We start from the raw sequence: 26,618 nt of genomic DNA, 5'->3' as shown, positions 1-26,618 counted from the left end.
CTTCCTTTAATGGAGATCTGAGTATGAAATAGTGTTCATTTAGCGCACACATAACCACTAAATTCTATAGAATCAACGTAATTATAGATATTCAAAATGCCGAGGTACCTTCCAATCGGGGGCAAGTCCAATTGTAGTCCAATTGTAGTTTTCACGTTCGCAGTTTAAAAATTGAGCATCTTTGCCTTCCTTCTTTCAGAGCGAAAAGCATCCTGAAAAGGAATTTGTATTATACTATATTAAAATTCCAATAAATCAAAAATTGTGGAGTTAAATTCTTATTTTTTAGAAGAAGCGGAATTTTCTTTGATTCAATTTCATGGAACAAGCTCAATATTAATAGCAATCACATGAGTTACCTGTGTAGTGTTTTGCATCTCTCCTTGAAGAACTGTGGAGTACTTCATCTTATCACACACAAAGATCATCGTTGCAATGCCACATAGATAACTGAAAGAATGTGAAAGTAAGAAATAAATATAAAACAGTGTTGAGATGGCACAACATCTCAAACTGGATAAAGACTAAGATTAGAAAAACTTGTTGACCTCAAACATGAGGTCCTCCATTTGCGAATAGTACAAATTAGTTGCCATATCATTCAGGTCAATAAACAAACATCTCTTATCACCTCTCACGTTTTGCTCCATTACATGTCTTCCCTTATCGTTTACGATATTACACTTATCTCCCTTATTTAATTTTTTTATAACCAAAACTAGATGGTTGGTGCCCGCTCGACACCATTGTAGCACGGGTCCACAATATTGTTGTACCGAGAAGGTTTGTCGCTAAAAAGATAATTTCCTACTTGTATAACTGTTTAGCAAGATTACTAAAGGAAGAACACTATCAAGCTGATTAGATATTAACATAATAAGGCTACTATGTATATTCATTTGAGGAACAAAATTGTACAAGATATAAAGAATACATTTGCAATAGTACATTCTTCTTCCTACTTCCATGAGAAAGACAAAAGAAGATTTCTGGTAGATGTCTCACTCCATAAACATTTGTTGTTGTAATCCTTCTTTTTTGCAGTAGTATTGTAGGAATACCCAACAAAAGCATCGGATCCTGCTTACATGTCCAATTCTTAAATTTAGAGTCCCTTAGAGAAAAGAAGAGGAAGAGAAACAAAAGAAAATAGATGGAAGAAGGATTCGGAAAACAGTAGAGTAGAAGCTACAATTGTTTCACATATATATTATGTTATATAAAGAAACTGTTGGCTAAATAACTATATTACTTTCAAAGAATGTGATAGCATTACTGATAAGGATAGAGTTTTGGAAGCTCCAAGAAGACCATTCACAAGATCTCAAGCTAAAGAATTCCAGACTAAGGTTGTTGGACTTCAATGGCAAATAAAGAAGCCTCTAACTATAGAGGAAGTGCTCAAGCCCAAAGGAGAAGAATTGTCTAAGTTTTACAATTATTTGGTGGATCAAATTATAGTCCAAGAGGAGGAAGATTGGGTCACCCAAATCAGCCCTTGATGTCCACCAAATGGGCTCAAAATGAGCTTAAAAGAGGTCCAAAAGGAGGTGTTACAATAGGAGCCCAATTGGAGTTCAAACCAATAGCCCAAACTAGTTTTTTAAGGCCCAAATCTGCCCCAAAGGGTCTTGGCTGCCCCTACCTAATTGTAATGACTTTGGATGCCTTAGCAATCACCTTACCTAATTGTAATGACTTAGCAATCACCCTACCTAATTTTAAGTACTTTTTATGCCTTAGTACTCCTATAAATAGGGAGTTCTTCTCATTCATAAGACACTACATTATTGATTAAGTATATCATACTTTGAGAGTTCTTTTGAACCTTTGTTACTTGTGCTTTGAGATTTATCTTTCAACCTTTACTAGTTCATAGTTCAAGGTAGTAAGATTACTTCTCTTTTATGATATCTTTGATTTCTTTGTGGTATTCTTAGAAGGCGATTAATACTAGTTATTAATTGTTGTCTCAAGTTACTCGTAAAGCGGTCAAGATCGGAATCTATTGTTTTGGTTTGCTTTTTAAGTAAAGGCGTTTGATTTGTTCCATAAACCAAGACGTTGTTACTTTGATCTTGTCAAGACTATAGAACTTGCGTTCTAGGTATTCTTTCCTTGAAATTTTCCCATATCCTTTATTTTTCATCTCTTTAAAATTCTAGTTGTTCAATTCCTTGTTGTTATTGCTTCCGCATTTACTTCTCAAATTCTTACTCTAGTTTGGATTCCCGACCTAGTTGTTATCAAGTGGTATCAGAGCGGTTCTATCAAGATTTCGTTCTCGATAATTCTTGGGATATCTTGAATACTAAGAGCAACAAAAAAAAAAGAATTAAAAAAAAAACAGAAGCAAAAAGAAAAACGAAAATCAGTTTAAAAAAAATACAATTGCTTGCTCTCCAGGATATTTCTTTTGTATCTAATTTGTTTCCAAAAATTAACAAAGGAACAAGAAGAGGGGATCCTAGATTTTCTTACTCTTTCTAATCTACATATTTATATCCTTTCCTTTTTGTTCGTGTCTTGTTTCAACTGAGCCTAAAAGTTCAAGGATTTGGTTCTTTTTTTTTTTGTTCCAAAAAAAAAAAAATTCTGAATTTTTACTACTAAGAACTTCATACAAGTTGGGTTTAACTATAAATCTACAAAGACCCAGATGAACCCGGACCCATTAAACCCGGTAAGCTCCAACCCGTAACCGGCCCGGACCCCAACCCGTATGGTTACTAATTTTTCCTACCCAGCCCGGCCCGGCCCGGCCCGGCCCACCCGTTAGACACCCTTAATTTTGCCGCACCACGACCTTTTTCTCTATTTTTTATTCGTCGTATGGAAAAAAAATCGATCTGTCTTATTTATTTTGTTTATGTCTTGCATGGGATGAGATTTTTTTTACTTTTTTTGTTTAATTTATTATACACATTTAGTTTGCAGTTTTAAGAATGAAGGATTCAGAGCTAATGAGATTTGTCAGTGATGATGAATGAAACTACTATTGAAACATTAAAAGCAAAAGCAATAAGTCAAAATTCCATATTTCTACACAATCACACTTCTTATTTAGAAGATTTACATTTGTTTCCTTGAGGCGATTTTTTCAGATTTGAGGAATTCTTCGCTTTTGTTTCATAGGCAAAAGAATGAGAAAATTTGTATGTTTTATAGTTCGGGTGGGCAACTTCAACTCTAAGAATACCGAAAAAATAAAAATTCTTGTAGCTTGAGGTATGTCAAAGACACTATCCTTAAGGATACTTCTCCAAGATGATCGTATCATTCAAAATTCAATAAGCTCTATTAACATAAAATAAAAGTAGAGACAATGTTTAACCTAGAATTTGATTAGGTAATTAAGCAATTAAATTTATATGCTAGGCCACAAGAGCGATTAGACCCTTTCTTGATTAAAAGTAGTAACAGTAGTTATGATGTAAATAAAATAATAAAATGAACAAGGAATAAGAGTGAGATTCTTCTTGATGAAGCTCCAATGAACTAAATCTGATGAATAATAATGCTGATAATTGCTACAAAAAAAAACTCTAACGATTGCAGTATAGTGTAGGTTTGTAAAGTAGAATTCAAATGGGATACAATATGAGGGGAATAGAGTATTTATGACATAACCCTAATATATATAAATGACCCCTAGAATTATGCTTTCCCGTTATGAACACTACCAATATGCTCCGTACGTGACGCATGTGAATTGTAACCGTTGAGGAGTTAATGCGTAATCACAGATATTTCGGTGTACGTTGATTTGAGAGAGTGATGTGCTAGTGGGGTGGTCTACTTCGAGGTTGTGCTAAACGAATTTGGGACGAGTTTCTCAAATGGTTCTTCATTCTTCGATCTAGGGGGATCCTTCGGTGCTGACCAGGTATTGCTTGTCATGTGTTAGCTTATGCATTGTCCACGAGTAGTGCCCATAATTTACCAATCCAGACAATAAAATTATTTAATAGAAATAAACCTAACATATTATTTGAAAGAAAGAATAGATTTTCTAAAGTAACTTCACGAAAGGAAAAAATATGTATATAGGTGAAGAAAAATGAGAATATTACAATGAATGAGTAATTGCCATAATGATCCGATAGCTAGGGATTTTAGAGCAATCCATTAAGTGAAATAAATACATACTAATTTAAGAGGATGAATTTGGACATTTTCTGCTAAGCATGAATCTAAATATTTTTCCCTATACTAAATTTCAAGAGAATTAATCTGAATATTTCCTTAAACAATAAGAGACTCTTATCTTTTGAGCTGTACTATTCTCACTTTTCTATCAAGGGTGTATTCGTTTTCGTCTCATTTTCTATCCTTTGTATTTTCAAATGAGAAAATGCATAAAGAGCCCATTCAATTTGTCTTGGAAAATTATTTACACACCTAAATTTTACGGTGTCCTAACACCCCACTATTAATTAAAGAATTGTATTTATTTACTCCCTCCTAAGCCTGGCCAGCCACGCGTGTTAGACAATCGAATTGAGCGCGTCCTTACTCTCTTTTAATCGTTGAAAACACCCAAAAAAAGAAAGAAATATATTTTTAACGTTAATATAACCCCCAACCAACGGTAAAATCCCCTCTTCCCCAATATTTTACCAAACCCAATTGAAGAACCCTAATTTCTTCTTCTTCTAATTTCTGCCGAAATTTCATAAAATTGCCCTTTGAAGTTTTAATCTTTGAAGGCAAAGGTTAATCTTTCTCCTTCTTAAGAACCCTAATTTCTTTCTTTTATTATTGTTATGTATTTCTCCTAAAATCCAATTATCTGACCTTTGAAAGCAAATGCAAATTATCTGACTTTGATATTGTCTTTTTGTGTTGTAGTTGTTGCAATGCCTTCAAAAGGCTTGAATTTGACAAGGCTTTGCACGGAAGAGGAAGAAAATGAGTCTAGTGGAGAAATTCAATGCAACCATGGCTATGTGCTACCTTTGTTAACAACTTGGACCCCGCGGAACCCAGGAAGAAGATATTGGGTTTGTCCATACTATAAATGATAATAAAAATTCCTTGACTAATTGAGTTGTGAAAAATTATCATTCAGTAATTTTCTTTTGTTATTCATCTTAGGGTCCACGATCTTGTGATTTTTGGGTTTGGAAGGATTCCGAAATTGATCCTAGGTCCAAATTTGTTATTCCAAAATTGCTTGACAAAATGGGTGAACTTGAAAATGCATTAGAAGGCTTTGAAAATCTTGCCAAGCCGAGGACAACTTTAAAGGTTGAAAACACCATAGAAGAGGACAAGATGAAGAAGATTGAGGCTCAATTGGTGAAATTGCAAGATGATATGGAGAAGATGAAAGAGAAGGAAAAGAAGTGGAAGAGTAAATTGGCTAAGTCAAAGGCTAGGGAAAATGTACTTTGGTTAATTATATTGGGGATGTGTATTATTCTTGTTGCTTGTGGGTATCCAGGAATCTCATTGAAAGAAGATGCAATGAGGTTGCCATTGTGAATCTAGTTTTGTCATCTCAATGTGAATGTAGTTGTTGCTTGTAGGTTTTATTTTGTATGTTTACAATGGACCTTTCATTTGAATGTAAGCCTTTTGTAGTTTTGTCATCTCAATATTTTGTAGATTTCTCATCTCAATATGTATGTAGTTGTTGCTTATCAATTGTTGTTTCTAAAGAAGCGTTGTTTTTACATTGTGAAGTAAATTACATACTGCATAAACTTCAGAACTTGGCAATCAACAATAGACACACAACAGTACTAAGTTTCCTTGTCACCAACCAAAGTATTTCATTTCATGGCCAACACACATACTATCAACCTTGTGATCCCATAACATTTCTGACATGTACAACACATAGATCACCAAAACATCATATATGCATTTGTTGCATACAAGTCACAAAATGAGTTAACAATACATCTATTTTTTGTCATTGTAGCAGCAGCAAAACAGACACCAAATGTAACAAAAAGCGAAATGCAGTCTATAGCTACCTAAAAATCCTTATCAAAATACAGAATTACAGTCTATAGTTGCTTAAAATTTTAGCATAATGCAGTCTATTGCAATACAGTCATCAACAAAATAATATCTTCATCAATTGGGTTGATTTGCAGTGGTGCTTTCCTGGCTCAACTTAGCAGCCCTAGACCTTGTGTGAATGAGTCTCTTGCCTCTCAATTGTTGAAGCTGCCTTGATGTCATAGCTTCTTTACCTTTCTATTTAACACCTCGTGTTGGTTGATGGCCTAGATCTCCAGTTACTTCTGCCGAAGACCTCACATTCTTAAAGTTTGTAGATGACATTCCAGGCTGCCAAAACCCAACAGAAAATCAGACAATGAATTCACCTAAATATGTGAGTTTGTGTTAGACTTACATTTTGAATTTTGAAGCCACTTTGAGTGTGTAAAACTCCCATCCCAACCATCCTTGGTTTCTTATATTGTGTTCTTACATCAGTGCTAGTACTAACATCCTACATCAAACAATCAAAAGTAAAAATCTGGTAATTATTTAAAAAGAGAAAGAAGACATTAAAGGGAAGAACTTCACCTTTTCTTTAGAACCTTTTGGCCTACCCCTTCCTCTTCCAGTACTTTGCTTTGGTAGCTTTGAACTACCAACAGTTGCAGGCACAGAACTTGCTGAAGTAGCAGCAGTATTACTTCCAGCAGCTTTATGACAGCCCCTCTTGTTATGACCCTTGTTATGACAATTGCTACATGTCATTTTCACTCCACTTTTGGACAATTTTCCTGTCTTATTTTCACCTGGCTCTTTTCTTCTAACCTTCTTTGGCATTCCAGGCATCTTCTTGACATGAGGTGGTATAACAGTTGGGTTTTCTAACTCTGGCCACATATTCATACCCAAGACAGGCTGAAGAAAGTAACTGTATGTTTATATGTAAGTGTTATTACTGTACCAGTGAGAAATATAGTTCAAAGGCTCCAGTTTTTTATAATGCAGGGCAGCAACTGCATGAGCACATGGTATGCCTTTTAACATCCAAGCTCTGCAGGTGCATGTTTGCCTGTTGATGTCCACCAGATGCTTCACTTCACTTTCACCTGACCTTGCTTCACTTCAAATCCATACTCACCATTCCAGAAAATGTTACATTTCATTGACCTTTCTGTGTTCTCTTCCAAGACTTTCATGGCCATTGGTGAAAAATCAGTAATCCAAGTGTTTCCAAACTTTCTGAGCTGACCTATTCTGTTCATCATCTTCACCCTTATTTCTTCAAGAATTGTCACTATAGTCTTCTGCCTTGCTGCCAAAATCCAAGCATTGAAACATTCTGCTATATTATTGTCAACACTATCACACTTGCAGAATATGTTGAAATACACCTTACTTCATCTTTCAATGTTGTAGTACAACAATTCATCAACTATCTTATTTCCCAATTTCTTCATTTCATCCAGATTTTTCTTCAACTCCCACTCATAGGTAGACCTTGCACACCTCCAGAAGCAGCTCCTTCTCTCTATGCTCCTCCATTTCTTAGACCAGTTAGCTAGGATGTGCCTTACACACATCATATGCTCAGAATTTGGAAGCAGATCTGATATAGCATTCTCAAGCCCCTGCAAAATGAACAATGGTAGTTAGTTTTAAGTGAAATAGCAGTAGGAAAATAACAATAAAGTACAAGTGCTTACCTTTTGCATGTCTGTTATTATGGTCAGATTTGTACCATCTCCAAGCTGAAGATCACCCTTTAAAAGGTTGACAAACCACCTCCAAGTGTACATATTTTCAATCTCAACAACAACCCAAGCAAGTGGAAGCATCTGATTATTTCCGTCTTTGCAAACTGTTACAGTAGTTGGCCTCTACATACCCCTTTTAAAAAACATTCATCCAATCCAATTCATAGCCTACAACCAGCTAAGTATGACTTCTTCATTGCATCAAAACAAATGTAGAACCCAACAAACATTTTCTTCCCACCTTCAAAAGTTTCTTCACTAAGCTTCACTACACATGTACTCCGTGGATTAGATCTAAGCAACTCATCCCTATAATCTAATATCCTGCCATACTCCAGTTTATGATCACCCATTATCTCCTTCAACACGATATTTTTTGCCCTCCTACAAACTGTCCTCCCAACATATAATCCCAATTTCTTTCTAATTAACTCCTGAAACTTGAATATTCTAATGTTAAGTTGTTCTTTTATCCTCTCATTGAACCTTTTGGCCAAGAACTTTGAATTACATAGCTTGTTTCTGTTAGTAGGGTGTGAACTGGATTGTAGTTCTTGACTACAAAATCCTTAGTCCTAGAATCATAACTAGCAACTAGAAACCAAGGACAGGATGCCTTCTTGCACTTAACCCTCACCCTTGTAGGTTCATTTACATACTTTTCTATAGAAACCTTTTGTTGAACAAAATATTTAGTTACAGCTTCTCTGAAATCTCTCACACTTGCAAATGCAAGTCTAGTTTCCCAAACTATTTTCTTACAAGTCTTGTCAAAGATTACTCTTCTTTTAGTCTTTCTTCTTCTAGCTTTAACTTTCTATTGAACCTCCCCTTCACCTTCATCATCAACATCATCTGGATCTGTCTCAAAACTAGCAGCTTCATCTGAGTGGTAATAAGGCTCATCACCACCTATCTTACCTTCTAAACTCTTCTTCTTCCTAGATTCATATTCATCATACCACACATCTGGCCCTCTCTTACCTAGTTTAACATGTTCTTGTTCAAGAGCACTTTCTTTCCTCTTCCTCCTCTCTACAGTCCTTCTTTCTGCCCTAAATGCCCTGTATTCCTCATGTGTATCACTGCCATAATCACCTTCTCCTTCCTCAAATAACTCCTCATGATCTGAATCTGAGCTATTATCAGTGCTGCTACTAGATTCAGATGAGATTGATTCAGATGAGGAGTTTAAACTATCATCAGTAGTAACAAGTGTAGGCACACTATTATTGGCACTATTTTCAGCAGTATTGGATGCCTTTTCAGAGGTTCCCAAACCCTCACAGCCCCCCAAATCTTGACCAGATTCCTTCTCAAAAGTAACATTACTATCACCCCCCACTTGGCTGTCATATTCTAATAGAGGGGGGACCACTACAGCTTCATCAACCATGTGATCTACATATACCTCCAAAATATTCCCACTTTTTAACCCTTCACAAATACCCATAAGGTCCCTATCAACCTTAATTACTACCAAACCAGGACAATTAGGTGGTCCAAAATAAATAACAGCAGAAGAACTATTGTAATCAAACTCTTTTACATAACCGAAAAACTCAAAATATGAGAAAATATCAACATCGACATCAACACAATCAGTAATCATCCCACCAACATAATCCTTCACTGAAAAGGAATGTAACTTATCCATGGAGATTTTTCCACCATGGAAAAACCTTAGTGTAACAAGTACAAAAGACATTGAAATACCTGAATATAGTAGAAAATAAACTAATTAAGGATTAACAATTACTATTAGACCCCGACATAAGAAGTCACAATACATGCAACAAGAAAAAACTGAAAATTGGTTATTATTACACCTTAAAAATTGTATTTCTATTACTCGATTTTACATTGAAAATATTACAGTGAAGAAATTTGAAGCAAGTCCAAAACCCTAGATACGGATGATATTAAACAAACTAAAATAGAGATAACATTTAGGGATGATGATAGAAAAGGCTAGGGTTGATGTATTTACCTCCAAACTAAAACAAAGATAACGTTTGAACTTGATTCTTCAAAGACCTTCAACTTCGAACGGGTCTTCCACCATCTCGTCAAATGAAACAATTGAGAACAAACGGAACCCTAAGGAACAACGAAATCGAAGGATTTTGCAATAGGTCCCTTCGATTTTGGTCAGGCAAATTGATTTTGATGAGGCAAAACGAATCTTTGAAGGTGGGGCATTAGGGTTCTTCAATTTTGGAATTTTTTACTAAGGGGGTTAACGGGTGAATGAGAGTTTTGAAGGCTGTTATGTTTATTTACTGAAGAATTTAATTACGTGGCTTCATAATAAAAGCGCGTGTTTCCCACTCAAGTTATTATAGTTGGGCTAGGGCTTAGGAGGGAGTAAATAAATACAATTCTTTAAACAATAGTGGTGTGTTAGGACACCCATAAAATTTAGGTGTGTAAATGATTTTCTAGGACAAGTTGAATGGGGTCTTTATGCATTTTCTCTTTTCAAATTAGTCATACTTTAAAGGTAATCTCCCCAATGCAAATCAAAAGGAATGTATCCTCGACATCCTCTCTCTTCAAATCTCTCGTTTCTATAACATAATGTTATCTGCTCAATAAATTCCTCCAACACTCCATAATATTGGAACATGTCGAGAAGACTAACATACAAAGGAAATCCTCTCCTTGTTCTTGAAATTCTTTTCTCCCTGATTTACAGCTTACAAGCCAAGGCTACTCTCGTTCCAAAATTCTACTGAAAGCCACTTCTGTCTATGAACTAAAGAGTCATGACGACCACAATCTCGTAATCTGAATCATTTAAGTAATCCTTAAATTGTGTCTAACTCTTAAATGCATGCCAAAATATGGCTATACTATGTAAAAACTCTCCAAAACTTCATCAATGTCAAACGGGAATAAATGAGAAATAGCCTGATTCATAACTGGTATTTGAAAAATAACCACAGTTTGAAAAATAATAGAAATATAATCACTTATTCATGAAAAGATAAAATCTGAATATAAACACCTTTAAAAAAAAATCCAACATAATATGATGGAGTTTAAATTTTTACATATGATGTTCCAGCATAATGTGTTGAATCCAACATAATATGCTGGAAGTTTATACGCAGGAGCTCCATAATCCAGCTTACTATGCTGGAACTTTCCATGTTTCAACTCGAATATTTTGTCCAGATTTTATCTTCGCATAAAATAGTGGCTATGTTATAATGACTTTGCAAATACTGATTATTTTTCGATTACTAGTTTGAAAATTGGTTAGCCATGCTATTTACACGCGTTAATCGGGTCGACTTATAAGAGCAACAACTAATCGAGTCGGGTATCTGATTCGGAAATGCTGAATCAGTGCAATCCAGATTCGCGAATGGCGCGTGTCCTCAAGCACGGAGACCCAAAAAGGGAGGGAACGCAAAAAGCTACCCAGCGGTAAATTTTATCCATAAATGCATTAAAATACACAAACTCTGCATCTAACGACATATTTGTATAAATTTGGCGTATCGGTGGTAACATATAAGTATGATAAAGGACGGAGATGACCATGGTATAACAACTGAGGGTTGATCTCAAGATGATTGATGTCAAAGACGGGCAGCTGGGACGAGTAGACAACGGAAGCATAAGTACAAATATAGACACAAGGAATATTCTTTTGGATATTCCTTATTTTGTACTTTTTAGGATTTTTGGGAAATGTCTCTTATAAATAGGAAGAGGTAGGGAACAAAAGGGGGATCTTCTTCACTTCTTGATAATAGCACTTTATGTAAAAGAGTTGACCTGAGAATATACTAAAGTTGCCTTATTCATTGATTACCTTGTTCAAGCTCACATTTTCGGTCCTATATTTGCAAGATCCAAGGATCCGAGAACTCTCTATTATTCCATTCATTCCACATTATTGTCAGATGAAGGAATCATTTGAGTCTCACAATAATTGGGAAGTAAACCCCTTTTTGTTATGCTAGTTGCATTAATCTATATTTATTGCATATTTATGTTGTAGCATTTATGAGCATTTGATCAGCGTAAGCATACTAACTAGCATCATCCATCTTGCCTACTTCATTTTTTCAACCCGTTTTGGAATGCTGCTACCGCCATCCCTTCTGATACGTTTGGTAATCCCATTCTCACCCTGTTAAACCAAGCGAGGAAGTCCCTTAGTCCCTCACCTGGAGATTGCCTAAAAGGAACGAGCTCAGAAGCATAGCAATTAACGAAGTCGGGGTCTGAACCCAATGATCTAAAAGACGTTATTAAGGACCCCGACATCGTGGAGGCTGCAGGATCGACAAAAGAAGATCTCGGCCCCGTCCAACTGGAAAGTAGCAACAACAACATAAAGGCTTATATAGGCTATAAGCTCTCCGAGTCAGGTAAATTTCATGAATTTTTAACCAATAACGCCGATATGTTCGCTTTCTCCCATGCAAATATGCCAGGGATTCCAAAAGACGTACACACAAATTGAACGTCGACCCATTCTACCCCTAGTACGACAAGCAAGAAGAAAATTCAACGCTGTAATAAACGAGGCCGCCAGCGAGAAAGTGTATAAATTACTCGCTAACGGCTCCATCTGAGAATCAAAGTATCCTCAGTGGGTCGCCAATGTAGTCATGGTCAAAAAGAAAAACGGGAAATGGCGAATGTGCGTGGATTTCACGGACCTAAACAAGGCTTGACCAAAGGACTCCTTTCCTCTGCCTCATATCGATCAGCTCATTGACGCAACGGCAGGGCACGAGTTGTTGAGTTTCCAAGACGCTCTGCGGTCCGTATAGGCTCCCCGCCTTCATGTACCCCATTGGCCCTAGAAGACCTCCCCTCCTTAATAACATCTGCCATAAAAACGGCCCCAACGTCTGGCATAAGTGCATGCGCCGCTTCCTGAGCAATGATTCTCTTTGGTTCAATACCAGTGAGGGCGGCCTTCCCAAGTTCTACTCTTCGCCTCTTGCTCGACGGCGACTCCTCTCCATTAGACGATTCGTCTACGAGATGGTAAATAGGCCGGGAGGAGATCTCATCCCGTGCAGCAACAGTCTAAGGGGGGGATCCTTCGTTGATAGAGCCTGAGTGCGACCTCCACGGACGGACTCAGCCAAAGTAAATTGCATCCCTGCCGATGCAATAGCCTGGTGAAATGCCGGCACTAGAGCTTTCTTTTTGGAAGCCCGTCGACCCAGCATCATAAGTAGGTCGTATCAACGAATAATGGCAAACAACAGAAGGCTGAAGCAAAAGTAACACTTACTAGACGGGATCTTCGGTCCAAAGCGTTTGTAGAAAATCGACCAATCACGAATACCCGCCATGTGGGGCAACACGCGTCCCACCCAGTCTTCAATACCGAAGACAGGGGAGGGTGCACGCCTCTCAGCTGAAAAAACAAAGAAGCCACAAATGAGCGAAAAGCGAAAGGACGAATAGAAGACAACAAGCGTATGCCAAAAACACCTACGATTATGGTTCCGCTGCTCGGGAAACTTAGTCGAGTCCGCCACCAAGTGTTCGATTTTGATAAAAAATTACTTGCGCCAAAACTTCCGATTCGTCCTGTCGTCCATTCTGACTATCAGCCCTCTGGTCCCACGATGCCGCAGGTGTATCATAGTGCCTCTGTAAAAACTTGGTGAAAATAAGTGCAATAAGTAGCGGACATCGACCTCACAACCAGCCAATTTCGCATACTTCGTCAACATCAGAAAAGCTGTATACAAATACGGAGATAGTAGTTGCCCGGGAAGACGTTATAAAACTGGCAAAATTCCTCCGCCAGCAGAATAAGTGGGAGAGTATAGCCAATCAAGAAGGGGTAGACGTAGAAGGCACAATATCTAGGTCGATGGACCTCCACGATGTCGCCACCAGCCGGCACTATCTTGACGTAGGAAGGGATGCGATATGTAGATCGAAGCTCAGCTATATGAGACGGTCCAGTCTCGGAAATCACCTGAGAAGGAGCAGGAGCAGGTTCCTTGAGAATGTCGTTTCTAGATAAGGGATTTCTGGGGACTATCTCCTCCACGGCAGGAAAACTCTCATCTTCTTCAGCCATGAGATCCTTACCACCGGAAGGAGGGGCCACCGATAACAGAGTGGCATCAGAAATTTCATCGTGAATACGAAGGGTTCACAACATTTCGACAAAAAGGTATACTACTAAACCTGAAAAAGAAGGCAACAACTAGGTAAGAATGGGAGATATGGAATCGTGAAAGCAAAGTCAAGAGCAGACACTGGCAAGAGAAGGGAAGTGTGAAAACTTCTAAAAAAACGAAATCTCCATCTATTTATAAGGCTGGATGGCGCGAGAATCGAAGCAAAGGATTGTCAATGGCACCAGAACCGAAGCGACAAGCGTAGACACTGTCTCGGGAAGATGCGTAATGATGACGCGCGTGGCTATGACGTCACCTCATGGTAGCCACACCAATCACGACTCCACTAGTCGCGTCGTTCTATCCATCTTGGTCGACCCTACTTATTCAACGACCAAATTCTTCTGAAGCAAAGGCAAATCAGGTCCGCTTATCGAGGTCGTGCAGGACCACGATTCAACAAGCGGAGGGACTAACTGTATAGGTCTATATTTGGCATATCGATGGTAACGTATAAGTATGATAACCATGGTATAACCACTGAAGGTTGATCTCAAGACGATTGATGCCAAAGACGGGCAGCTGGGACGAGCAGACAACGGAAGCATAAGTTCAAATATAGACACAAGGAATATTCTTTTGGATATTCCTTATTTTGTCCTTTTTGGGATTTTTGGGAAATGTCCCTTATAAATAGGAAGACATAGAGAACAAAAGGGGATCTTCTTCACTTCTTGACAAGATCACTTCATGTAAAAGAGTTGACCTGAGAATATACTAAAGTTGTCTTATTCATTGATTACCTTGTTCAAGCTCACATTTTCGGTCCTATATTTGCAAGATCCAAGAATCCCAGAACTCTCTATTATTCCATTCATTCCACGTTATTGTCAGAGGAAGGAATCGTTTGAGTCTCACAATAATTGGGAAGTAAACCCCCTTTTTGTTATGCTAGTTGCATTAATCTATATTTATTGCATATTTATGTTGTAGCATTTATGAGCATTTGATCAGTATAAGCATACTAACTAACATCATCCATCTTGCCTACTTCATTTAGTACTCGGTCTAACCTTAACTAAATTCATCCACTAATTCCCTTCCTCCTACACGCTAACACACAGTTCTAATTTCGGAGCTATGGTTAAACTTTGATGGATAGAATATCTATGGACCTAAGGTGCGCTTAAGATGGACTGGATACTCGGTACCGTTTTAAAAAACCTATGCTCTGTATTATTTTAATATTGATTGATGTTTCTATTGAGTTTTTCTTTTGATTAATAATGTATAGTTTGCTGTCAAATTGAAGTTGTAATACGCACGATATAATCATCAAATCGTTTCAAGAGGAGTACGTGATTTAACAGCGTGATTCCGGCGTAGTTTATCTCTGTGTTATGACTTAAATGTGAAGCTTCATCTGTTTGAGGAGTTGATAATTCTGGTGGACGTACACTTGCACATCATATCTCATTATCTGATGTGCGTTGTGGCTGATTTGGCCACTGGTTGAATCTATTTCTTTCGATTCGAACCATGTATATACATGTAAACAATTTAAGAACCATATCTGTGAATTGAGAACATTAACCACTTCTGTGATTGTGCAGGTTGAGAAGTGGTCATTCATCATGCACTTGCAATAGCTATTTGGAACGTCAAAATTGTAGAAATTGTATTTCTCAGCTGATGGCAAGGCCGCCCTTTCCAGCAAGTTAAGAGACTTGTTACACTGATGCTGTACGTGTGTGTATATAAGCGAAAGTGAATCCAGATGAATGTAAACTCTATGGATTCAAACCTCTAAGGTTTTTAGTATTGAACCCATAGTATTTTTGAAATTACAGGTCCATGTCTTATTTTTCATACTTTTAGTGGAGTTTTTTACACATAAATTTATGTTCCGTGTAAAAAGTACTGATTTTGTCTGAACCTAGTAACTCAACACTGCATCCACCCCTATATATAAGTTACTATATAGAAGGCTGGTATCATGTATACATGTCTGTACCATTAGCAGGTGAATTCACATGTTTACCTTTGCGTATTATTTCATATGTAGCAGAGAACAGGAAACATTACAACTTTGTTCAGTTCAGGCTATTAATACTTAAAAGTAAGATAATGGGCTCTGTAAGTCCATTATCTTACAGAATTCGATCGAACTAAATAGGAATAAACTGATTCAATATATTGTAGCTATTTAAAGAAACATCATAACTGTTATTTACAAAAAAAAATTATCATCACATATTCGTTTCTACTTTATAAGTTAACAAAATACCTATCTTCTTTTCACCATCTGGCTTAGAACTGCATGATATTGAATGCTGTTAGCTTGTTTGGCATGATTACCTGGATAGCTATATTCAGTGTGCTGCTCCATGGTCTTCATCTGTTTTTCCTTTAGTCTTGTTTAGCTTGCTGGCTGGAAAGTGCAACCGTGCCATCAACGGTCGAGGTGCTCGGGTCTTCTGATCAAATCCCCGCACACAAACAAACCCTGGAAAAATACAATAGCTATTCATCAGAAAAGCAAAAATGTTTTGCAGCAGGGTACACCAACTTCTTCCTGTTAGTTTCTGAACTGATTACTACTCTTTGTTCATAGCTAAATTTACCATTTATCCAATGCTGTGGAAGGCAATCATGAAACAGGTCCTAGGTCTTCTGATACTTCTATATCATTTAAAATTATGACTATAATATATATTTTTTTTAACATGGTATGTTAAAATTTAAACAGACTAGACTGTGATCCATTTTATCTATTTGTTTTACAGTATGCCATCCCGACATAAAGCTAGTTTAAAACACATGTCTTTCAGGGTTTGACTTTGTTGAAACGGATAAGAAGCTAATCACCGCTAAAACTGAAGGATTTTCCATCTACATACCTCTCCAAAAGCAGTGTTGTATACTTTCTGTGGTTAGTCCTGATGAACACGAGAGATTTCAATGTTAATTTTACTTTCAAAACTTTCTAAATGAGGTTTCATCACTTTAGTGGTTTTTTCACCTTTGAATATAGTCGGTATTGAGGTTCCAAAGTAGACAGTACGCCGTGGGAGATTCCACAGCCAATCCCTTGGGACATTAATTGGGTTGAGGCTGGAGTCATGGTCTGCGAACACCTGCAAAAATAATTTGTACACTAAAAACCTCAATATTTGACATAGAAGCTGTCTTTGACGTGTGAAACCTGTACATGAGCTAAAAGTTGGTTATATTCACCTCATTGACCTGAAAATAGGTACCATTGAGTGGAAAGCTTCCTCTCATAGCTGTTCGACATGGTATCTATTGACAAGAATAACAATTAACACAAACTGATGTATCTCTTTGGTCATTTACTCGTATAAAAATGACCACTGTTATAGTCTACGGGTTTTCGTACCAGAAGAGTCCCTCTTACTGTCTGAGAATGTGCTTCACGTATGCTGTTGCATGAGGAACATGTCTCGTTTTCACATAGTTTGCCAGATTCTTGAGAGTTGCACTGTGTTTCTGGAGGTTGAAAAGAATTTGCTGTTTCACCTGATATGAATTTGACACAAGCGGTAAATCAGTTAGTGCTGAAAGGGGGATATGAAAGTTAACTGATTTTACCTACAACTCAGACTAACCCATGAGATTTGTACCCTAGAGTTACCAAAGTGATAGGCTATCTCAACAGTTCACTAAGCATGACTAATTAGCTAATTCATCTATTTTCCACATTACAAGAATATTGTGACAGGATCCCTTCCAAAAATCTCTTTCATATATAGCATTGCAGTTCTTGTTATCCTACCCGGTGTCCAAATAGCAAGAAGATAGAAGCAAGGATCATCTGGTTCTCGTTTGTCCAACTGCAAAATGAAAAATGTCATTATTTGGAGGATTAATTTCTATATCTGCTTGGCTGCTGGTTACATGTTGGACATAAAACTACTGTGGAATCACTAACCCCTTCCAAAAGTGGATGAGAATCTGGAAGTTCATATCTGTAGGAGGAAAAACAATTGAGTGAGTACAAGAAGTTCTTCAAACATTGTATTACCTCGAAAAGAACAGTCTATTCTTGTCTGCTGAGTCAGTGCTTTTTTTTTGGGCAGCATAATTCTATTGTTATGATGTAGGATCAGGATTATTTACTTACACTTGATGTTCAGTTCTCAGCCGGCTGACATTCTTAAGTTTAGGCATGGGAATTGATGCAGCTTCTGAAGTTAAGGCTACTAAGGCATTCGACATTTCTACCTGATGAAGCTCCATATTGTTTTCGACATACTTCTTTAAATTTTGAGTGAACTCTGCCATATTCAATTCAATTGTAGGAATTTCACAAGGATCTTCAAAGTAATTGTCCTCTATGTCAATTTCTGGTGCTTGTATTTGCTCTTGCTCAGGTGTGGCAGGAAGTTCAACAATGGGCTCTGGTGTTGCTGGCACTTCAATAATAGGAGCTGAGTTGATCAACTTCTGATGCTCCACTGGTTGTTGATTACCCGGAGGTAATGGCAGAGGCAGGTGAGTGAAGTTTTCCCTTGGATTGTTGTTAGAGGCTTTGTTTTCTGTTGCAGACGCAATGCTTTTTTCTTCCGACACGGGAAGGGCAAGCCTCGCACTGAATGGTGCATTATCATTAGATCCAGTTTATGAAATACAATGTACTTCATCAAAGAAATACAATGTTTCTGAATCTTTGAACAGATAAAATAGCCATTCAAGTCTTATAGTCTCAGTTAATGTGCTTGCAGTATGGATATGACCAATAAGAGAGTTCTATTAGCTATCTTAGAAATAAGTACATTTAAAAATTTTAGCATGAAATTGCTTCGTCAGTGACTGGAGTTTTCTTATCCAGATGCCTCATGGTTGTATTTTATATATTGGCGTATTAGCCTGAAACAAGCTAGTGGTTCACTGACATATAGTAGATTTTGCATACCTAAAACATAGTGGAACTATGATCCTTGGAATAGTTTATGTACTAGAAACAAGATAGTTGGACACACAAGACAGAAGTATTTTAGCTGCAGAAACAGTAATAAGCTAACCTTGCAAAGGCACTTGCAAAGTGTCTGCATTCTCCTCTCAGTGGACATGCGTTGCAATTGGGTTTGCTTTTTGTACAGAAGACCTATATGAGTTGCAAGAGTGGCTTTAGCCTTTGATTGCAAATATCTACTAGTTTTAGGAGATATCATCTAATAGCATTGACATACCTTTCCGAAGGTGATCATATGGTAATGTAGCTCATATCTGTAATTAAGAGCTTAAATAAATGATCTGTTACTTGTTGGAAGAAAACAAAAATTGCTTCTAAACTAATGAAGAAAACAAAAATTGTTTCTAAATAGTGCGCACATGCATTGTACATAAGTCCCTCTGACCAAACTCTGAATCAACCTTGCTACTATTTTCCTCACTTTATTTAAGTAGACAAATACTTCTATCACTTGATTTTACCAGAAGATTGACATTGAAATACTTACATTTAGTTACAGCTTAGGGCTCGATATCTGCGAGTGGTCAAATTATGACACTACAATTGCGAAGGACACCAATACGTACATACATACATATATGTCTGTGGATGCTACTTACAATGTTCTTTGATCAAGCTTGCAGAGACGTGGCCATAGGTACTTTTGGATTGACTCCAGTACTGGGTACCTGTAGGAATACCACAGATTTAGCCTTGCACCATGTATGCAATTAGAGATATTTTAGAGTCAGGAATACTCACAGCTCAAGAAGATGCAATTGTAGTGACTCAGGCAACGGCTGCAGGGGCACCCACCCTAGCCTAACAGCAATACGCCCAACATTTGTGTCAACCTTATTACAGATACACAGTCATTAATGTGATTGAACTATTTCTCATATATTAACTCTTCCAAAACTGGTTCTAGATCTTACTGGGAAAGCTAGGTGGTGAAGTGTTAAAAGTCTCACACACTCCACGCTCTTCAGACCCAAGCCCCTTATGCTCAATAGATACTCTCTGAAACCATACATTTGAAGTGTGTTAAAGTTTGTAGATGACTACTATTTTAAAGGTGGAAGATTATTTGGAACAATTGCTAGCTTACTTTGCTTTGTCTGGTGGAACATCTCTCAGCCATTCAAGATCAATGCTTCCATGTTCACTGACAATCCGGTTAAGAAAGTTCTGCAATAGTAAGTTTAATATCATTGAGCAATCACTTGGGATTCCAGGCCAAATAATTACTGTATATGTATATGTTCTCTTGTCCTCAGATATTGCAAAAAGGAAATACACATGTATGTACCTTGATCCTCTCTGCCAGCTTGTTGTTCATTCCTCGTTCTTTAATTGTGTGGGCTATCTCATTGACGTTTGCGCACCTCACTGCTTCCCAGTCCAGTGAGTCCATTGTGTTCGCTGTCCTTTCTCTTTTCTTGCCGTTGGCCTGGGCCTCTAACCGTAAGCTGTCCCAATCAATGTTCTCTTTCTCCTTCCCGAGCTGTCCTTTTTTTGCTTTAGAAGGATTGTCATTTACACTGTCTACTTTGCTACAAGCATGATCACTGACATTTTTCAAGTTTGACTCCACAGCTCTTTGCTCAGACTTACATGAATCAACAACTATGCTGGCCCTTTCTGTGACTTCTATATTGGTTTCTGAAGAGGTTGGTGCTTCTGGAACTTGGGGTACATTGCAATTTCTATGTTCAGTTTGAAACTGTAGTTTGGCATTGACTTCTGCATTATTAACTGTCTCTATGTCCAACTTATTTTGAGGGTCATTGCATGAGATATACGTTTCACTCCTCAGTGTTGTGGACAGTTCTGGATATGCACATTCTACCAATGATCCACTTTGTTCGAGGGCACTACGTTCCTTGCTAAGGACTGGGAAGTTTCCACCTTCTTGTAAGTATTCAGTGCACGTGGTTCCTCGTGCTCCTGAAGTTCCTGCCATCTGTAATAGCTTCAAAAAAGAAGTGGAGCTGCAAAAGCTGCTTGTGTCAGTTCTTTCTGAAGTTTGAATAACCACAGAGTTCTCAGAAGAAACTACAGAACTCGGAGAAGAAGGCAAATCGTTTAATTCTTTTTTATCTTTGAAACCCATAAGTGTTGATTCATGATACAGATCTGAACCTTCTCTAGAAGAATCTGATTGCAGAATTACAGAATGTTCTGCTGACTGTATGCAATGTGTGCTATTTTCACTTGATTCAGAGCTGTTGACAGCTGTTTTTTCTTCGTTTGAATCTGTATTATAGACTCTCCAGGAATCCTGACATCGAGTTGACTGGTTTGCTTGATCTTCATGCCATCTGATAGAAACAATGGGATCTGTTGCACACACTTCAGGTTCTTCAATTATGATAGCTGTTCTCCGTTCATGCTTCTGAGTACTGCTTTTTGTCTTCAGAGGAAAGTGAGCAGCGAGTGACATGAATGCAGAACTGTAAAGTGGACAAAGTAAGTATTTTGGGGAAAGGTGGAGAAAGTAATATGTTGTAATCCATCTTTGAACTTTAGAAATTTGCTGGAGGACAGAAAAAAACCCAAAAACAGAATTTTATTCTTTCAGCTACCTGGAAAGGTGATCTGAAACATTCTGTGTAAGAAATACTCCAACTACGGAGTCCAGAACAGATCCCTTCCAAGGTGAGAAGCGCCTGTCTCCTGACTCACCCAGAAAAACAAAAAGAAAAATATAAATAATACTTATGGTTATAACAATGGATAAAAGCATGTGATTGACATCTTTTTTCTTTAATATGGCATGGCATGTTTTAAACTCCTAAAGTATTCCAAGGGGGAAAAATAGTAAGGGTACATGGAATCTTGGTGTTTAAGATTGATAATAGGTGTACAAGGTCAGCATTTAGCTTCTGCCTGACTTTTCAATAGTTTCTATGACCACATGGTGAGTCGCAGATTGAAGATATTAGCATGGCTGTTTGCTGATTGGATGTGATGTTTATGGATGCAGTGTCGTTACAGATTGAAGATATTCTCGTAGGATTGATCTCCTCATCCTTAACCTACTTCCTCTTTAGCGCATACACATGTTGATATGCATGTCAGGTTGGATTCAGGTTTCTTGCTTGAGCTGTTGCAAGTGCATGCGTTTTGTAAGTTTGAATTAGTTCTGAGTTCACTTAGCTGGTGTCAAAGTTGGTATGTGGTGAGATTCTGTAAAGTATTAGATCCATATTCTCTATCCTCCTTTTTTGGGGTTTGGGGGGTGGGGGTGGGGGGTGGGGGTGGGCGGGGTTGGGGGGCAAGCCATCTTCATATTTAAACCCTACACTTTTTTCTGGCTATATTTCTAATGAAGGGAACCTAGCAACCATTTTGAACTTAGCCACAAGGAAGGCTTGAAGACATTGTACAAATACCTTGGACAAGACGCATTCGCGCAATAAATGAGTCTGCTCTACTATTAAACACTCTACGTTCTTCTTCCCACCATTTTGCCTTGTCTTCATCTGTTCCATCAACGCCTTCACTGTTTATATTTTGCAGCAAAAGCTTCCATACCCTATCAGTCTCATCATCAACATCAACTTTTGGCCGTGGTTTTCGTTTCCTAACCAATGAACTTCCGAAAGGAACAATACTTCCATCTCTTTGATAAAGAACAAGGGCACTCTCCCCTTGAAACTTGGTGTGGTAGGTGACACTTCCCTGTTGACCTTGAATTTGGCTGCTTTCTCTATTTAAATCGAGACGCTGTAAGTGTTCTGCGATTTCATCAATTGGAGACATGCCTCTCCATGTTAAAGCTGGCGGGGGACCTGCATTCAATGTTTGTTAGCAACTAAAGAGTTATGATGTAATTGATTGTTTTAAGAATATGCCTTTTAAGTACCCCTTGCATTTGTTGTGAATTGTTGATGGATGTACATGTTGGAAGCTGTTGAGCTGACAAAGGTGCTTTTCTTTGATTGCTTTTTTGTCTTCATCGGTGCTCGGGTGTCCGCAATTGGAGCTTCCATGCATGCATTGGATAGATGTGAAGTCTTGTATCTTTCTCCAAGTCTGCATTTTGTTGCGTATTTGGATGTAGAAGTCTGAAATTGTTTGTAAATTTCACGCACAGATGCTAACTCATGCACTTGAGTTGCGCCTTTTGATCTCCTCTTCCTTAACTTCTCTGCTTCCACAACTGCTGGCACAAAATCGGAGTTCTGCAGTCTGTTGTAGGCTATATTGGTTGAAGAATTGTTGCTAGGGGAACCACTGATATTGCACTGCGATGAAAGCACATGGTTAATTTCGCTAGTAAAATGCTTAATGTAAGATGCTGGTGAGCTGTGGCCCTCTTCTGTTCTCTTTTTTTTGTAAATTGCAGGACAATGCATCCCTAGGCTACTATAAACTTCAGGTTTGTTTGCTGGAAGGATTGCTTGATAAGCCTGCATGGAATTGAAATACACTCCTCTGGCATTTAAGCTGTAGAATTGTGCTTCGTCAGTTCTATATGAACGCTGTCTCTTCAAGCCTTTCCCATGTGGCAAGCATGTGCTGCTGCTGCAGTTGGAACAATTCGGGCTCTGTGGTGTCATTTGTAGTATGCTTGCCTGTTTATCACGAGTTAAATCTGAAAAATTGATTCTATAATTTCCTCTTGTGCTTTCATTTTGATTACCAACCATGACTTCATCATGATTCCAGCCAACCTTGTCCAGAGATGGAGAACTAAGGTATTGCACTTCATGCTGTGACAAGTAATTTCTCAGCTCCTGGTTCAGGGAACAGTTGATGTTATAAGTTGTTCCCACTACTGTCTTTTCATTGGGGCCTTCCATACCTTGTCCAAGTTGTGCAGACTGTACACATTGTGCAGTTGATTCGGTTTGATTTGCATGCAAATCCAAAGTTGAGGGCCTGTATGATGAGTGTTCATCACTTGCTTGTCTTTCAAATTCAAAATTCAACGTTCTCTTGCAGGATTTTCTAGGAGGAGAAACCTTTTTCGGATCAGTTGTTCCACTGCTCCCCTCTTCAGAGGGTTTTTCTGTGCTCTTCTTAACTTGATTTCTTCTGACGTACTTCCTCTTTGCTTGTGGTGTTTCTTTGGAACTAGGAGTCTTTCCCTCATCAATTGTATTGTTTACCTCTTCAGCAGAAGTGGGTGCAGGGCTGCCAACCTTGTTTCTTCGGACATACTTCCTCTTTTCTGTTTTTGTCTCCAATGAACCAGCCTGCTTTTCGGTTCTTGGTTTAGGAGACCTTTTAGGCTTGCCTTCTACAACCACCTTGGGCCTGTGTTTTCTTCTTCTTGGTTTTTTCTCTGGTGTTGTATTATTCAGTTCACTATCCTGTTTGCCTTCCATGTCAAACTTGTGATTCTCCTGCAATTCTGATTGATTTAAGACCAGCTCCGACTGCTCTCTGCTCTGTTGGAGTTCATTTGCTTCAGCTCTCTGTATTGTATCTTCATTTGACTGTACACCTCTTGGTAATGTAGTAACATTAATGTCTAGGTTTGACGCATTAGATGCTTGCCCTTTACTCTTGATCAGATCTGGTGTTACTGGTTCGAGCTGGAATGGGACGTTGCTCAAGATTGCATCCGTCATTCTTAGGGGTGAATTCGAGTTGAAAGGGGAGCTGGGAAAAGTGGAGCTTCCATCTGCATGATGGATCCTCTTAAGTCATATTAGTTTATCAAGGAAATAATCCCAAAACATGAAGCAATAAATGTCTTTAGGTTGTGACATGTTAGCTAAACCATGATATTGTTTGATGCTTAGCCGAATTGTTTTCATTGAATGAAACCCAAACACAATATGTAGAAGCATGTGCTGTTGATTATAGATAAAAACCAATAATTTGACTTGGAATGAAATAGAAGAGCACTCAATTAGAGGAAAAACATAGTGTCATAAATCTTGTATGTAACCTTTTTGTTTCCGTTCTGATTTGTTATTCCAAATGCAACTTTATTGAGTACCCGCAAGAATGTTAAACTTCAAGCAAGTTCATGCATGCTTTAGTAGATGTAAGTTTCAATTTACCTGAGAACGTAATACTAAACTTGTTATATTTCATTCTCTAACGTTTTTCAGGTCTTAGTATGCACGAAGATGCTGTTGTGTTAATGAGGCAGGTAAAAGACACTCTTGACATATATTTGCAATGCAGTTGTCTGAAGCCTCGAAGGAATAGGGTCATTCCAATTAAACGAGATAGTGATGAATCAGTGAATACTTCATCTGTTTACCTGCACTCTGAGAACTGACGAGTGGTTTGAAATAACTCCTGGCACTATAAGCTGTATCATCTTTTGCATTTCCAGCTGCGGGCGTGGTGCCAGCAGCATGTGCCATCGCCAAGAGATCTCCGAAAGACACATTAGTCCACATGTCTACGTTATCACTAGAGAAGTTATTGCTCATCTTTATACCACCTCCAGACATTTCCGATTTTGTGCCTACAGCAGCTTCCCAGGTGGTGAAGCACCGATCTACTGTTACTGAACTTGTTGAACCATTGTAAGCAGCTGCATTTTGAGCTTCGGCTGTGGCGCCAGCAGCATGTGCCGCTGCTGCTTCTGCTTTTTTCATCTGCAACTCCAACCAATCAACTTGAGCTGGCTGGTTTTCCTGCCTATACTTGCTAATTGGTGGCAATGCCGCAAAACCTGGCTTCCCCGGAGTTGCTGGAATCCATGAAGTGTTGGTCTGTAAATCCTTAATTTCTTCAATCGAGCTGCCTTGGCCTACATCCATTTTGCAGCTCTGGAAAACTGGTAAAAATCCAATCTTTTCTCCCCTTTATCTTCTTCAATTTGACATAAACAATTTTTTATGAGAAAACTCAACCTTGTCCAGGACTTAGAGAAGATTATTAATTCTTCAGGACCAATTTTATTTTATGAAATTATCCTGCAAAAGCAACAATCAAAGATGAAATGACTCACAAATTAACCAAGAAAAGAAAAAGAAAAAAAGAAGAGAATTTGCAGGAACAAGAGAAGCAGAATATCAGTAACTCTACGAAAACGGAATTTATTAGCTCTTCTATTCAGATTTGTGAAATTACATCAATTGATTCCTTTTTAGCACAGATCCCTAAAGAAAAGCAGAACTTGTTCTGCAATGGAGGTAGTGTGTGAAGACCAAACCAGAATGTAGACTTTACAACAAAATAAGAAATCTTATTTTTGTCAAATTTAAGAAATTAGTAGGAAAAATTAAATCTTGATCAGTGAAAATTGCAGCAAACTGACAGAACAATAAAATCTGCATACAATCTTTAAAATTCCCATTTTGTTCTGCAATTTCATTATGTCTAATTTAGAAAAAAAAATGCATATATAACTAGTCAAGAAGTGTAATTTGGATTTAGAAAGCTTAGTCAATTTTACTCACCTGAGAAATGGATAATTGACGGAGATCTCATAGAAGCAGAGTATACCATTAAAGAGAGTGAGGGAAAGTAGGAAAAAGACCAAACAGAAACGGCAAGGCATTATTCATAGACTGGAACAAAAGCTCTTTGAACCGATAATTTCTTTCTCGGTAAACTACAAAAAAATAACCATTATTAATATATTTATAGTGTTCTTTTAATTACTGTGTGTGTTAATAACTCAGTGTGGCAGAAACATTTATAGTTAGGGGTTTAAAGTTAATGATATATCTGCACTTAAACGATAAAAACGCCGTGAGTTGGCTAACCGAGAGTTGACCACGTGAGTGAAGTACCATCGGATAGGAGAGTGGTTTTGCTTTGCACGTATTTGTGCTATTAAGATGTTTTTTCTTTTTTGGTTTAAAAGATAGACATATATTAATATTAAGCAATGCG

General features: G+C 37.9%; 2 protein-coding genes across 4 annotated transcripts; one reads left to right on the top strand and one right to left on the bottom strand.

Moving 5' to 3' along the window:
* The first annotated feature begins 1,713 nt into the window (after positions 1-1,713).
* LOC109219085 lies at positions 1,714-5,643 on the top strand. 3 transcript variants are annotated; one of them, XM_019383507.1, is made up of 4 exons: positions 1,715-1,885; positions 3,747-3,886; positions 4,852-5,003; positions 5,098-5,643. In XM_019383507.1, the coding sequence occupies exons 3-4, from the start codon at positions 4,860-4,862 to the stop codon at positions 5,485-5,487; spliced, it is 534 nt and encodes a 177-aa protein (XP_019239052.1). In that variant the 5' UTR covers positions 1,715-1,885; positions 3,747-3,886; positions 4,852-4,859; the 3' UTR covers positions 5,488-5,643. The 3 variants fall into 3 exon arrangements, with proteins under 3 accessions (XP_019239053.1, XP_019239052.1, XP_019239051.1); XM_019383506.1 differs by having other exon boundaries at positions 1,715-2,107; XM_019383508.1 differs by lacking the exon at positions 3,747-3,886 and having other exon boundaries at positions 1,714-1,885.
* A 10,264-nt stretch (positions 5,644-15,907) lies between these two features.
* LOC109219084 (protein ROS1-like) lies at positions 15,908-26,386 on the bottom strand. The gene is made up of 20 exons (XM_019383505.1): positions 26,180-26,386; positions 25,030-25,693; positions 22,672-24,438; positions 22,199-22,597; positions 21,389-21,479; positions 20,113-21,256; positions 19,912-19,991; positions 19,739-19,823; positions 19,566-19,657; positions 19,424-19,492; positions 19,042-19,078; positions 18,874-18,956; positions 17,973-18,440; positions 17,781-17,817; positions 17,625-17,682; positions 17,229-17,368; positions 17,066-17,131; positions 16,851-16,965; positions 16,729-16,767; positions 15,908-16,334 (listed from the first exon to the last, which is right to left on the bottom strand). The coding sequence occupies exons 2-20, from the start codon at positions 25,535-25,537 to the stop codon at positions 16,201-16,203; spliced, it is 5,412 nt and encodes a 1,803-aa protein (XP_019239050.1). The 5' UTR covers positions 25,538-25,693; positions 26,180-26,386; the 3' UTR covers positions 15,908-16,200.
* Positions 26,387-26,618: the final 232 nt, after the last annotated feature.

The sequence above is a fragment of the Nicotiana attenuata genome, unplaced genomic scaffold (assembly GCF_001879085.1).
Source record: "Nicotiana attenuata strain UT unplaced genomic scaffold, NIATTr2, whole genome shotgun sequence".
Classification (NCBI taxonomy): domain Eukaryota; kingdom Viridiplantae; phylum Streptophyta; class Magnoliopsida; order Solanales; family Solanaceae; genus Nicotiana; species Nicotiana attenuata.
Note: the sequence above shows the minus strand (reverse complement) of the source record. Positions and strands in the feature narration are given on the sequence as shown.